At 35.4% G+C, this 12,477-nt stretch overlaps 3 protein-coding genes and 1 long non-coding RNA gene across 4 annotated transcripts; 3 read left to right on the top strand and 1 right to left on the bottom strand.

Moving 5' to 3' along the window:
* On the top strand, positions 1–2,507 carry LOC132627241 (psbP domain-containing protein 4, chloroplastic). Its single transcript, XM_060342478.1, has 5 exons — positions 1–325; positions 623–726; positions 872–983; positions 1,849–2,076; positions 2,162–2,507. Exons 1-5 carry the CDS (start codon positions 1–3, stop codon positions 2,224–2,226), a joined length of 834 nt encoding a protein of 277 aa, XP_060198461.1. The 3' UTR covers positions 2,227–2,507.
* A 56-nt stretch (positions 2,508–2,563) lies between these two features.
* On the bottom strand, positions 2,564–4,351 carry LOC132627239 (pentatricopeptide repeat-containing protein At3g21470). Its single transcript, XM_060342476.1, has one exon. It carries the CDS (start codon positions 4,262–4,264, stop codon positions 2,564–2,566), a length of 1,701 nt encoding a protein of 566 aa, XP_060198459.1. The 5' UTR covers positions 4,265–4,351.
* Positions 4,352–5,059: 708 nt separating this feature from the next.
* Positions 5,060–6,984, top strand: LOC132622310 (uncharacterized). The gene is made up of 3 exons (XR_009575861.1): positions 5,060–5,150; positions 6,013–6,113; positions 6,641–6,984. It is a non-coding gene; the product is annotated as an uncharacterized LOC132622310 (long non-coding RNA).
* A 1,953-nt stretch (positions 6,985–8,937) lies between these two features.
* On the top strand, positions 8,938–12,338 carry LOC132627236 (pentatricopeptide repeat-containing protein At1g08070, chloroplastic-like). The gene is made up of 2 exons (XM_060342458.1): positions 8,938–11,112; positions 11,704–12,338. Exon 1 carries the CDS (start codon positions 8,979–8,981, stop codon positions 10,803–10,805), a length of 1,827 nt encoding a protein of 608 aa, XP_060198441.1. The 5' UTR covers positions 8,938–8,978; the 3' UTR covers positions 10,806–11,112; positions 11,704–12,338.
* The last annotated feature ends 139 nt before the right edge of the window (positions 12,339–12,477 follow it).

The raw sequence follows: 12,477 nt of genomic DNA, 5'->3' as shown, positions 1-12,477 counted from the left end.
ATGGGAACATTTGTATACAGCAGCAGCTGCCTTTCTTGGAAAAACAATCTGGGCAGACAGCTGAATTCCTCTAACCAGGCGATTTCTCGTGGTGTTCCAGAAAAAGGGTGTTCAAGAATTAAGGTTGCTGCTTGTTCTAAAGAAGATGCTCCTGTGAATCAAGATTGTGAAAAATCTGCAGGCTCATTGAATAGGAGGTTAGCTATTGTATCTGGTGCTTCTTTGATTTCATCTGTACTACTTTTTCCTGGAGAGGGATCTGCTGTAGTGAAACAAGGCCTCCTAGCAGGGAGAGTTCCTGGACTTTCTGAACCAGATGAAGAAGGTTAGTCTCATGATCCCACAATTAGCAGTAAGCTTACTAGTAGACTCTTACTGAATCAAATCAATATTATTCATAACTTCAAACTGCAACAAAAGGTTGTATCTAGGCTGGGAAAAGCACGTAAATATATACTACGTTCACATAATGAGAAAGCACTCGTTCAACGTATAATCCAATCAGAAATACAGAAATCCGACAAACACTTCCTTACATGATTGAAATTCTTGGCGTCTTTCTTTTGAACTTTTTCTTTCCAAGTAAATGTTCATCTTAACAGGGACAAAATTGCTCAGGCAGGTTGGAGGACATACCGAAGACCTGATGAGAAGTCAGGTGGACATGGAGTTGGATGGAGTCCTATGATTCCTTATTCTTTTTCCGTGCCTGATAATTGGGAAGAGGTAAGAATCCATTTATTCACAAGTGCATGTATCTTAATATTTGACAATGTCAGGGAAATTACCTCTGAGCTTGATACTAGTCAACTTAGAACGATTAGACATACCTTACTCAGGTTCACTTTTGATGTTTTCACCCGTTGAACAGGTCCCCGTGTCAATTGCTGATCTAGGTGGTACAGAGATTGACTTGAGATTCGCGAATCCCAAACAAGGGCGAATCTCTGTAATTGTGGCTCCTGTTAAAAGATTTTCAGATGGTAAGCATCTCATGTTTTTGCTTCCTTCTATTCTAGTACTGAAGCTAAGAACTAAAAGAAAAAAGTGATCTTAGTAGGCGTTTGGACATGCTATGTGAAATCATGAGATGAAATCAGCGTTTGGACATGCATTTCATCTCATGGTTTGAAATCCCAAATCATCCCAAAAGGCATGATTTGGGGTTTCAAAATTTTTAAATATAAAACTTGACCATAAGTTTATATTTTGTGAATAAAAAGATCCATAAGTTAGTAGATATTTTTAACAGTTACTCCCACCAACCATTTACCAACCTTTATTTATGTTTACCATGTGAGAGGATTATATTAAAGAGTAGTTTTTTTTTTTTTTTTAAAGTACATAGGGAGTAGGGGAAGGGGATTACAATATGGAGATTCGAACTCTAACCAACAAAGTGAAAGTTCAGGTAGCCAACCAACTGAGCTACTAGATCCCCAGATATATTAAAGAGTAGTTACATTACTATTCATGTTAAATTTTCTTTTTTATTGAACTAAAGTTTGATCAATTGATGTTGCATTTTTTAGAAAGGCCTTCTAGTGTATTAATTTTGTTATGAACTGTGATTTGCTCATTTGATAAGATTCTATAAGAATTGAGAATATTTTGATAGTTTTCACAACTTGTGGGGTTTTTATGTTTATAAGAAAAATTACAACTTAAGAAATTCAAATTGCATGTCCAAACATGATTTCATCTCATGGTTTCAAACCATGTCCAAACAGCTCCTTAGGTGAATATACGGATGACGTGTAATTAACATACTGGCAAATAAATATAATCAACTCAATCTGTCTCTAATGGATTAAATCTTGGTTGTATTCTACTCAAAATATGACTCAGATATTGGTGAAGAAGCTACCATAGAACAAATTGGGCCTCCAGCTAAAGTGATTAGTGCATTTGGGCCTGAAGTCATTGGAGAGAATGTAGAAGGTAAAGTCTTAAGATCTGAAGTAGCAGAGCATTTGGGCAGAAGATATTACCAGTTCGAATTAGAGCCACCACATGTCATGATCACAGCAACAGCCGCTGGAAATCGCCTATACTTGTTCAGTGTCACAGGAAATGGTAAAGGAACAAATCACACTTTCTATCTTCAGAATATCTGCTATTATAAATTGTTCAAATGCTACAACTTGCTGTGATTTCACAGGTCTTCAATGGAAAAGGCATTACAAAGATTTGAGAAAGATTGCTGAGTCTTTCAGAGTTGTCTGATTGGCACATCGACCCCATGTTTGATATCACCTAAGCGGAAGTGCAATACACAAGGAAGAAGAGTCGGTCACTATAACCATAAATATTTACAAGAAGCCACATCACCTCTAGTAGAATATACAGTTACATATATGAAAGGAGAATTTCTTCTAGATTGAGTTTTGTAACAAATTTTAGCCACCAGTTATTATTGTAAACTGTTTTCCTTACCAATGTTGTAAGTCTTCAGAAGGCATTCTTCTGGATTGATTGCTAAATCAGGCATTGATAGCTTTGTTTGATTGTTCCCTCAACAGTTTCCACTTGGCTAGAGTTAGTATCATGTCTTAAAAGTTAATTACTCAGGCAATACTTCCATAAAATTAGTCGTTGGTTGATCGAGCATGACCACACTACACCCAGGTGTCTTCTGAGACCCTTTATTTGACAAGGCAAACCTCATCCTTTCAGCTTTCTCCCATTTTTCAGCAGCAGCATATACATTAGAAAGAATCACATAATGTGCATCATCACCAGAATCGCTGCTACGGACCTCTTTCAGCAAGTTTTCCACCACATCTGTGTCCGAGTGAACCCGGCATGCTCCAAGCAGAGCCCCAAAAACTGTGTCATTTGGTGAAAAAGGCATCCATTTAATCAAGTCACAAGCCTCCTTCAATCTTCCGGCCCTTCCCAAAAGGTCAATAAGACAACCATAATGCTTGATGCTCGCCGTCAATGCATATTTCTCCATCCTGGAGAAAACCTCTAAACCTTCCTCCACAAATCCACCATGGGCACAAGCCGATAGCACTGATAGAAATGTTATATCATTAGGTTTCACTCCTGAACTATCCATTCTCTCAAATAAATTAATTGCCTCCATGCAGTGGCCATGATTGGCGAAACCAGATATTAGCGAGTTCCAAGCAGCATCATTTTTCACTAACATCCCTTCAAAAATCAATCTAGCATTACTCAAATTCCCACATTTTGCATACATATCAACCAACCCATTAAGAACATATTGATTCAATTCAATCCCTTTCCGAATTATCATTTCATGTATATCCTTGCCAACATCCAGCAACGCTAACTGAGCACAAGCCGATAAAACACTAACTACAGTAACCTCATCTGGCTCAAACCCCTCATCTTGCATTTCCCTAAATGCTTCTAACGCTTCTTCACACAACCCATTTTGTGTATAACCACATATCAATGAATTCCAGCTCACCAAGTTCTTCATAGTCATCCTAGCAAATATTTCCTCAGCATTCTCAACATCACCCTTCTTGAAATAACCAGAAACCATCGACGACCATACATAAAAATTTCTTCTTGGCATCATCTCAAACAATTCTCTAGCAGCATCCATATCCCCATTACTAGCATACCCATCAACCATCACACTCCATGTCACAACATTTCTCAACTCATCCGGTACACGGTTAAAAAAACTCCTAGCCATAACCATATCTCCATTTCTAGCATACCCATCAATCATTTCATTCCAAGTAACAATTGTCTTCTCAGACATATTCTCAAACAATAAAAATCCAGTCTTTACATCACCACTCTTCATATAACCCCCAATCATAGCATTCCATGTTATCACATTTCTTTCAGGCATATTATCAAACACTTTACGAGCACTCCTAATTTCACCACATTTTCCATACATATCTAATAATGCAGTTCCCACCATTACATTACAATTAAATCCTGATTTTAAAGATTCAGCATGTAAGGCTTTGCCAAGACTAAGTAATGTAAGTGAAGCACATGCTTTTAGAACTAAAGGAATAGCACCAATTATTGAACTTCCATTTATACGATTCTGGGTGTATATTAAAAGGGCTTGTTTGAATTTTCTTCGAGATATGTAGTTTTTTATGTTGTAAGACCAATTTGTTAATGGGTTTGTGATATTATTTAGTAAGTCTAATCCAGAACTTTGGATTTGGCAACTCTGATGGTTGTTTTTCATTGTGAAGTGAGGATAATTTCTGAGTTTCTTGTTTTCATTGCATTCTTGAAATTGTCCATTAGCTGACATGCAAAAGACGGTTCTTTGGGGTTTTAGTCCTTATGTTTTCTGATAATTATATTTCCAGTCCTTGTATATTTCAAGTTCTCTAATGGTTTTTTTTTTTTTTTCGCGCCCAGTGTCCGGTACTTGCATTGGAGCCCGATTATATCCGGATTCGCTCCGTGTAGGACACTATTTGGAGAGAAGCGCTCCCTACTAAGAATTTTTCTATACTCAGGATTTAAACTCGAGACCTCTAATTAAAGGATGAGCAACCCTATCCGCTGCACCACATCCTTTGGTGGTGACAAAATTATTTAGTGACTTTATATGCGATGTCACAAAATCTATCTATATACAATAACTGAGGCAAAGGAAGAAAAATATGACATCTATCTATATACAATAACTGAGGCAAAGGAAGAAAAATATGATAAGTGTCGTCACCACAAAATTAAAATTTAAAAATATAAAATCAAAAAAATTACAAAACTGCAACAATTAAATAAAGATTGAGCAAATTACTCGGCAAAACAGTTAAATAAGTACCCCACGCCCACGATTTCACCTCTTCCAACCACGTTCAATGAAAAATAAAGTTATCTACACTGCTCAAAATAAAACTGCTAAAATTTAGGAAATTCAGAATTTTTTATAGTTTTTTTTTTTTTAAATATAGGACAATTTTAATCGTGCTCTTTAATTTCCACACGTTGAGAATTTGATAACTGACCCAATTGTCAGTTACCTTTCTTTTCTTTAGTTTCTACTGTTCTTATTTCTCTCTCTGTTATTCCTTCTCTCCGCTTTCTCCTCTCTCTTTCTCAATTTCATTTCTGTATTAATGTTATTTTCTTAGTCTCAATATTTCATAACCTTCTTCCGTTGGTGTTCACCTTAGCCGTTTGTGTCGGTACGTTCTTTTGGTAATTTTTTACTATACTTATTTTGTTTCTAATCACCAGTTTTTTGGGTTGCTTTCTATTTTTGCTCAAAGTTTTTGCACATATTAATTATTTCTACTGGACAACATTAGTGAACAATGTGTGTTATTTATGGTTGTGTCCAAAAAATTCATTTAAATGTGTATAATTTGGTTGAATGCGGTTCAACTGCAGTTTGATATTGTCAATCCAACTTTGCTTTCACTAAAAAAGTAGGATATAATGTATCACTTTTAGCATAAACCAAGCTGTGACTTTTACCTTAACAAATTGAAAAGTACTTGCAATAGTAATGTCCACGAACAACGAATGCGTTGCATGCCTCTGAAGGAAGGTGGCTGGTTCTATCCCTTAACAGTGGGCTTCAAGAATGAGGAAATGAAGAACATGCAACTCCAACAATATATACAAATCATGGTATTCAGAAGTATCACAAATTTAAGTATCTTTTCTTTTAAATAATTTTGGTTGAGGATTTCACTTTTATAATTGCGTAGAGAGACAATTTCGATGCTAGATGATGAAATCAGATTACAACCATCGATTTAGGAAGTTAAAATATATTTCAGTTGCATATACGATTACTTGTGATCTGACTTTCTATTTGGATTTATTCTCTTCTCTCTATTATCTTTTTTTTTTTTTTTGGGTGTGTGCGTGTTTCTTCATTAGCTACAGAAATAATGCTATGATTCCAATTAAGACCTAACGGTAAATTTTAGTGGAAGATGCAATTGAATCTGATGCCACAACTACAATATGTTATTAGTTTCTATATCATGAATTCATCATAAAGATATCACCAACTCTGACTTGGGATTTTAATTGCAGGTCTAAAAACTAATGTTAAAGTTATTCCTAATGGAGTTCAGGATGTAGTTGGTGATGCAACTCGGAATTAACTTTCGCAACTGTTGTTAGTTCTTCCTCAGGTACTGAAAAAATAACTACAACGTGGATGTAACCACTAGAGAAACTTCAGTAAATCCTCCATGAAGGCAAATCCTGATCTTTTCTGATCATTTAAACTTTAATTAAGATGCCTGTGTTATGTGAGCTTTGTTCCTTTTCACTTCAAAAGATTGCTGGTAAGACTCTTAAACAAACAGCTCAACTTTATAAACTTTTCTTAGCTATATACTGCAAACTTGTGTTGTACAGAGTGAGAATTTTCTGTGCGAAATTCATTGACATTATGACATCCAATTAAGAAAAATAACCAGTGCGAATTTTCTCAGCTTTCTTCTCTGTCGTACATATCCTATTTTCTAATTAAAAAAAAAAAAAAACAAGTTTTGTTCTCTTATTCAGGAATTAGACTTGGGCAACTTTGTGCTAGAAACAAGTTTCTCCCTTTCAGCCACTGTCTATGAAATGCAACAACATTACTGCAGTTCTCATGAAGTGCATAACCATGTTCTTTTTATCACTTTGATTGATAATAGTTATATCCTTGCAGTAAGGATGTTCAATGGCAAGCATTCTAATTACAAAAATAAAAGAGAAGGGATCCATGCTGATCCAACTCTTTGTTATGAAAAGAAGGGATAACGAAGTGCATAACCAGATGCAGCTGTTTGTTGGTGTTTGTGGTGTAAGAAAATTCTTAAGTACAATTGTAAGGGGAAAGAGCCGTCCCGTAATTGTTCCTACGTAACTTTTAAATTGGCTTCTTCAATAGTTTATGTAAGCTTGCTCTTTAGTAAGTAAAGAGTTTACTTGGTCATGTTGATAATTATTGTTGCTCCATGCACATCTCTCATCCACAGTGGCGGAGTTAGAAATTTGATGAAGGATGTGCAAATTTTTTTCTCACTTGTATTAAGGGTGTGTAAAATTATATATATATATATATATATATATATACACACACACTCATAATAGCTAACGTTTAACCTCTGTACACCGCATAATTTTCCGGCAGTGGTGTGCACCTGACCACCCTTCGCCTAAGGTGGCTCCGCCCATAATTATCCATTGGAAAATTTACTTACGATAGATAGTTAACTTTCTAGAATAATAGTCAAGGCAGAGAAAGTAGACAAGTTCATGTAAGTTCGTGTGAAAATAATAATCCAATTGCAACTACTTAGAATCCTATTCAACATGAAGGATGAAGTTTGAAGTGAAAATGATTTGTTGGTGAATTTCTACACTTTAGTATTTGTTTTTCTTTTGTGTGATAAAATCAAGCTATTCGCAGGTTGTCCTTCTATTGAATACATTGTAGAGTCCTAAATATTAATTTTGTAGTCTTAAAGATCACGAATAATTTTGTTGTACCAAATATTGTTCAATAAGAAGTGCTTTTGGGTTCTTTACTTTAGTTCACACATCTTTTACTGTTTTTTCTATAAAATAATTCATGCATCGCGCGGGTACATGTACTAGTATAGTTTAATGACTTTGGGTTGCATTTCTATTTTACATGGCCAATATCTTGTATATTGAATATTAAACCGATGATTTGGAATAAAAACAATTTTAATATTTAATCCATATTTATCTTAAATGTCAAAATTCTTCTTTTGAAACTTCATCAAACAACACTCGACAAAGCAAAAGAGGAGGAGTAATAGTTGTGCAAAGCCAATGTAATATCTATTCAATTTTTCCTCTAATGAAATCCTAAAAGTACTTTATACTCCACAAAAGTTGGATTTTAAACATTCCTACTATATATAAGTGGCTAAGAGGACGAACAACGCAATACCTTATTGTACAAAAGGTAAATTAGATTGTACTTTATATTTGGACACATTTTATTGGCCGGTAATTGAAGCTTCTTGCCCTTTCCTCTATTTTCCTTTTTAGGGCTACACGTGTCTACCAATTTTATGTTTTTCTAATATATATGTGTCCAAGAGGGACGAACACAGCAACAACAAATTATGCAAAAAGTTGTCTGAATTATACACTAAATTTGGATTTATTTCAATTGTATTTGGTTTTTTTTCCCGTTGTGGGTTTACTTCATTTAACAAGTACTACTACTTGGTTTTCCACCTATTCTCTGTATACGTGAATTCCACTTTTATGTTATCATATTTCTTTACTTCTACACTTCATTTTATTATTCTAATAGAGAAAGCACATGAAATTATACTCTAAGCAGGGACTAACATGTGCACATTTCAGAAATTTAACATTAATTCTACCTCTTGTGTGTTTATTTTTTAGGTCCCCACGTGTCCGCAGTGTCTCAATTGTCCTTTCATTTCCTTCATTTGGCATATACTCCCTTTGTCTCAATTTAAGTGTCTAAGTTTGACTAGACACGGAATTTAAGAAATAAAGATAGACTTTTGAATCTTGTGGTTCTAAATTAAAAATGTGTATAATATAATAAAATATTCTTTGAATCTTGTGGTTATAAACTTGACATGTAGGATATTTGACTTGTCAACTTACTAAATATAAAAAGAGGCGCACATAACCAAAATAAGATAAATTTTAACAACAATTGAGAAATTAAGAGGAAAAATAAGAGAAAAAGAAACAAAAGATGGAGACTCACTAAGGAGAATCGCGGTATCCTTTGCAAAATATACAAACCATAAAGACTAACTAAAGTGAACAACTAAATTAATCATATTGGGCCCCGTGCATGCGCGGGTATAGTTTGCTAGTATAATAACATTAGATAAAACTAACAAATCAAAATTAAGCATAATACGAGGTCCTAACTCATAAATACCGAAAAAAATAGATCCTAACATGCAATTTCCTCTTTACTTCTCAAGGACCTCTTTACCAACTGTATTACCCGTGTTGAACTTTTAACGTTACACTAAAAAATGGACCAAAAATTGCTCCAATTTTTACAAAAATGCAAGACTAGCAAACAATTAAAAGAAACCCATCTTCAGATTATTGTTAATGGCTTCACAAATAACAACTTTATAGTACCAAAGTTGATAACTTTTTCCTCAAACCTCATTTCACTTAATTATTCACTTCATATATTTAAAACCTTACAAAACCCAACTCTTATTTCATACAACACTTTGATTAAATGTTTCATAGGAAAGACATTTAAATATGCATTATATACTTATAATCAAATGAGGGTATCAAATATTACACCTAATAGTTTTACATTTACTTTTCTATTGAGGTGTTTTGAGTCTTTTGAGGCTTTAAAAGCTGGTGAAGTAGTACATAGTGAGATTGTGAAATTGGGGTTTGAATCAAGTGTGTTTGCTAAGAATACACTTATGGATTTTTATGCTAAATGTGGTGGGAATTTGGGTTCAGCTCGTAAGGTGTTTGATGAAATGCCTGAGAGAGATGTTGTTTCGTGGAATACGATTATTGGTGTTTATATGATTCATGGTAATCAAGAATATGCGCTTTGTTTGTTTGAGGCTATGCCCGAGAGGAATTTAGTTACGTGGAATTCGGTTATTGCTGGGCTATTGAAGGTTGGGAAAATGGCGTTGGCTCGTTCTGTTTTTAAGCGTATGCCTGAGAAGAATGATGTTTCTTGGAATACGGTGATTTCTGGATATGTAAAGTTGGGTGATGTGGAAACTGCTAGAGCTGTTTTTGATGAGATGCCGAAGAAAAGTATAATCTCTTGGACCGCGATGGTGTCAGGATATGCGACGATTGGTGATTTGAGATCGGCGAGAGAGTTGTTTGATCGAATACCAGCGAAAAATGTTGTTTCGTGGAATGCCATGATTGCTGGATATGTAAATAACCACAGGTTTGATGAAGCACTTTCGGTGTTTCAGCATATGTTGATTGATGGAAATTGTAAACCCAATCAGACCACTTTGATTAGTGTACTCTCGGCTTGTTCACATTTGGGGTCTCACGAGCATGGAAAATGGATTGAATCTTTTATAAGAAAGAACAAATTTGATTTATCAGTTCCACTAGGAAATGCTTTAATTGACACATTTGCAAAATGTGGAGATATGGAAAATGCAAAAGCAGTTTTCTTAAGGATGGGTCAGAGATGCATAATTACTTGGACTACAATGATTTCAGGATTAGCAGTCAATGGACATTGCAGAGACGCCCTAGAACTCTATGAAAAGATGTGTTTGGAAGGAGTAGAGCCGGATGATGTTGTATTTATTGCTGTTCTTTCAGCTTGCACTCATGGAGGGCTGCTGGAAGAAGGGAAAAGGGTATTTTGCCAGATGGTTAATGATTTTGGCATTAAACCACGGATTGAGCATTATGGATGCATGGTTGATCTTCTTGGGCGAGCTGGAAAGTTTGAGGAAGCACTGAGTTTCATTAAGAGCATGCATTTGGAACCTAACACAGTCATTTGGGCTACTTTGCTTTCTGCTTGTAAAATTCATAGAAATGGGGAACTGTTAGAATCCTTAACCAGGAGGATCCTGGAGCAAGAGCCTAACAACCCAAGTTATTTAACATTGATAATGGATTTAAGCTCTTCTATTGGGCGGTGGCAAGATGCCTTGAACATCCGTATAGCTACTAGAGACCAAGGAATAGAAAAAATTCCTGGTTGTAGCTCAATTCAAATAGGAAATAGTGTCCATGAGTTCTTAGCTAAAGATACAAACCACCCACGGAGGAAGGAAATCTATAGAGTTTTAGGGTGCTTAAATGGACACTTAAAATTATGTGAGGTTGAGTGAATTTTAATGGCCATGGCTTCTTAGAGAATCGATAGATAGCAAGATTTTGTAGTGTCCGTTTTTCAAAGGTTACTTTTTTGAATACACATGATTCTGACATTGGTTAAATCCTACATCACATGTAACTTGAAGTTGCATGATCATAAAGGATGGACTACTGATTTGAATTAAGTACTCTTGTGAAATGAAATTTGAGAATTCTCAAAGTACAGCTGCAGGGAGAGGAATCAAGTCAGAGAAACTGTGATGTCCAATTATGAGAATAATTTATGCGTCGAAGTTTTTGGCCAATGTGAGATGCATGAAGGTATTATTTCTCAGGCCGTGAAAGCATAGCTAAAGTATGTATCAGAATGAATTAAGGGACAGCATTAAAGTTTGTCTGGTTCCCGTTTTCCCTCTGCTTAGATCATCTTGCTTCCTGATGAACATAAACAATGAGTATTTAAAATTATTGGGTGGGGGCACAGAATACTGGACATGGCGACAAGCATAAGTTGAGCTTTTCCTGTTTCCGGGCTTTGCAGGATTATGTGGCCTTAATGCAAAAATTAACTACCTTAAGAAGGAAATTAACTATGAGGAAAAACTTGTGTGCGCTTAGCAGAATTTAATGCTGTCCTTTTATAGAATATACTTACATTGTTTTAAAATTTAACATATTAGTTCCTGAAGTACAACATCACTATAAGATATGATATGTTGGAGTCAAATGTCTCTGAACATTGCCCTTTCTGGTAAACATTTTAATCCACGCACTTGCACAAACTTTCCTCCAAGTGTACTTCTTAACTTGTTGAGTTTTCTACTTCTGCCCCAAACCCAATTTATACCTGTTGAGTCTTCTCTTTCTGATCACACCCACACCTTAACTTTGAGCTCACTTTTTCTTTTCCAGACACACCTTAACTTGTTGAGTTTTCTCTATGTACTCCACACCACACTTTAGCCTGTTGAGCAACTCTGAACTTCTCAAAGATTTGGGCTTATCAGAAAAGGGAGTTTTCAAGTCCTCAAACCCTAAACTGGTCAGACGTGTGAGAGGATGTCAGATTGTACTAAAGAGTTTATAATGGTCCCGGGCTACTTCATCTATTGCCTTAAGATTTTGAATTGGATTCTCATCTTCTATCACAGCGTGCTTTAAACTGAATGAAAAAGAATATCAAAAAGAGATGATATTTGAGCATATAGACAAGGGGCCGAACAACGAAAAAAAGGAGCAGTGGGTTGACTGGAAAGTTGAGACCGATCAAGAGGATGGAAAGATGCAGGATTGGTCAGAAAGTGTTGAAGGATGACTAGATTGCAGCAAATATAGAGTTTAGGAGGAACTTCTCACTCTTGGAACATGAGGTTGACTGCAAGATTCTCATGTTCTATCTGTTTTTGCCAGGATAACACAGCTACCATTACTACATTAATTGTTTCGTTTTAAGACACACGTTTTACAACTCTCTATGTTATTTTTCTACAGTACCAGTAGTTAATTAATCAATATACTGATACCATTGTCATTTTACTTATCAGAAATCAAGTCAATCAATTCCCTCACATCGAACAACAGTTTTTGTGTGCAAACACTGTCTCTTTTCCAACTTTCTGTCAAAAATATAGTGCTGAAAGTGGAAGCTGGTTGGAACAGAATGTGATGGTGGCACTAGTACATGGA

Source organism: Lycium barbarum, chromosome 2 (genome assembly GCF_019175385.1).
Source record: "Lycium barbarum isolate Lr01 chromosome 2, ASM1917538v2, whole genome shotgun sequence".
NCBI lineage: Eukaryota > Viridiplantae > Streptophyta > Magnoliopsida > Solanales > Solanaceae > Lycium > Lycium barbarum.
The sequence above is the reverse complement of the archived record's forward strand: the minus strand, read 5'-3'. Positions and strand labels throughout refer to the sequence as shown.

Bases quoted from the DNA above. Each gene is read 5' to 3' on its own strand.
- LOC132627241 (XM_060342478.1), top strand. From the start codon at position 1: ATGGGAACATTTGTATACAGCAGCAGCTGCCTTTCTTGGAAAAACAAT. The intron at 326-622 runs GTTAGTCTCATG...TTGCTCAGGCAG, and splicing joins TTCTGAACCAGATGAAGAAG to GTTGGAGGACATACCGAAGA. The intron at 727-871 runs GTAAGAATCCAT...CCCGTTGAACAG, and splicing joins TGCCTGATAATTGGGAAGAG to GTCCCCGTGTCAATTGCTGA.
- LOC132627239 (XM_060342476.1), bottom strand. From the start codon at position 4,264: ATGTCAGCTAATGGACAATTTCAAGAATGCAATGAAAACAAGAAACTC.
- LOC132627236 (XM_060342458.1), top strand. From the start codon at position 8,979: ATGGACCAAAAATTGCTCCAATTTTTACAAAAATGCAAGACTAGCAAA.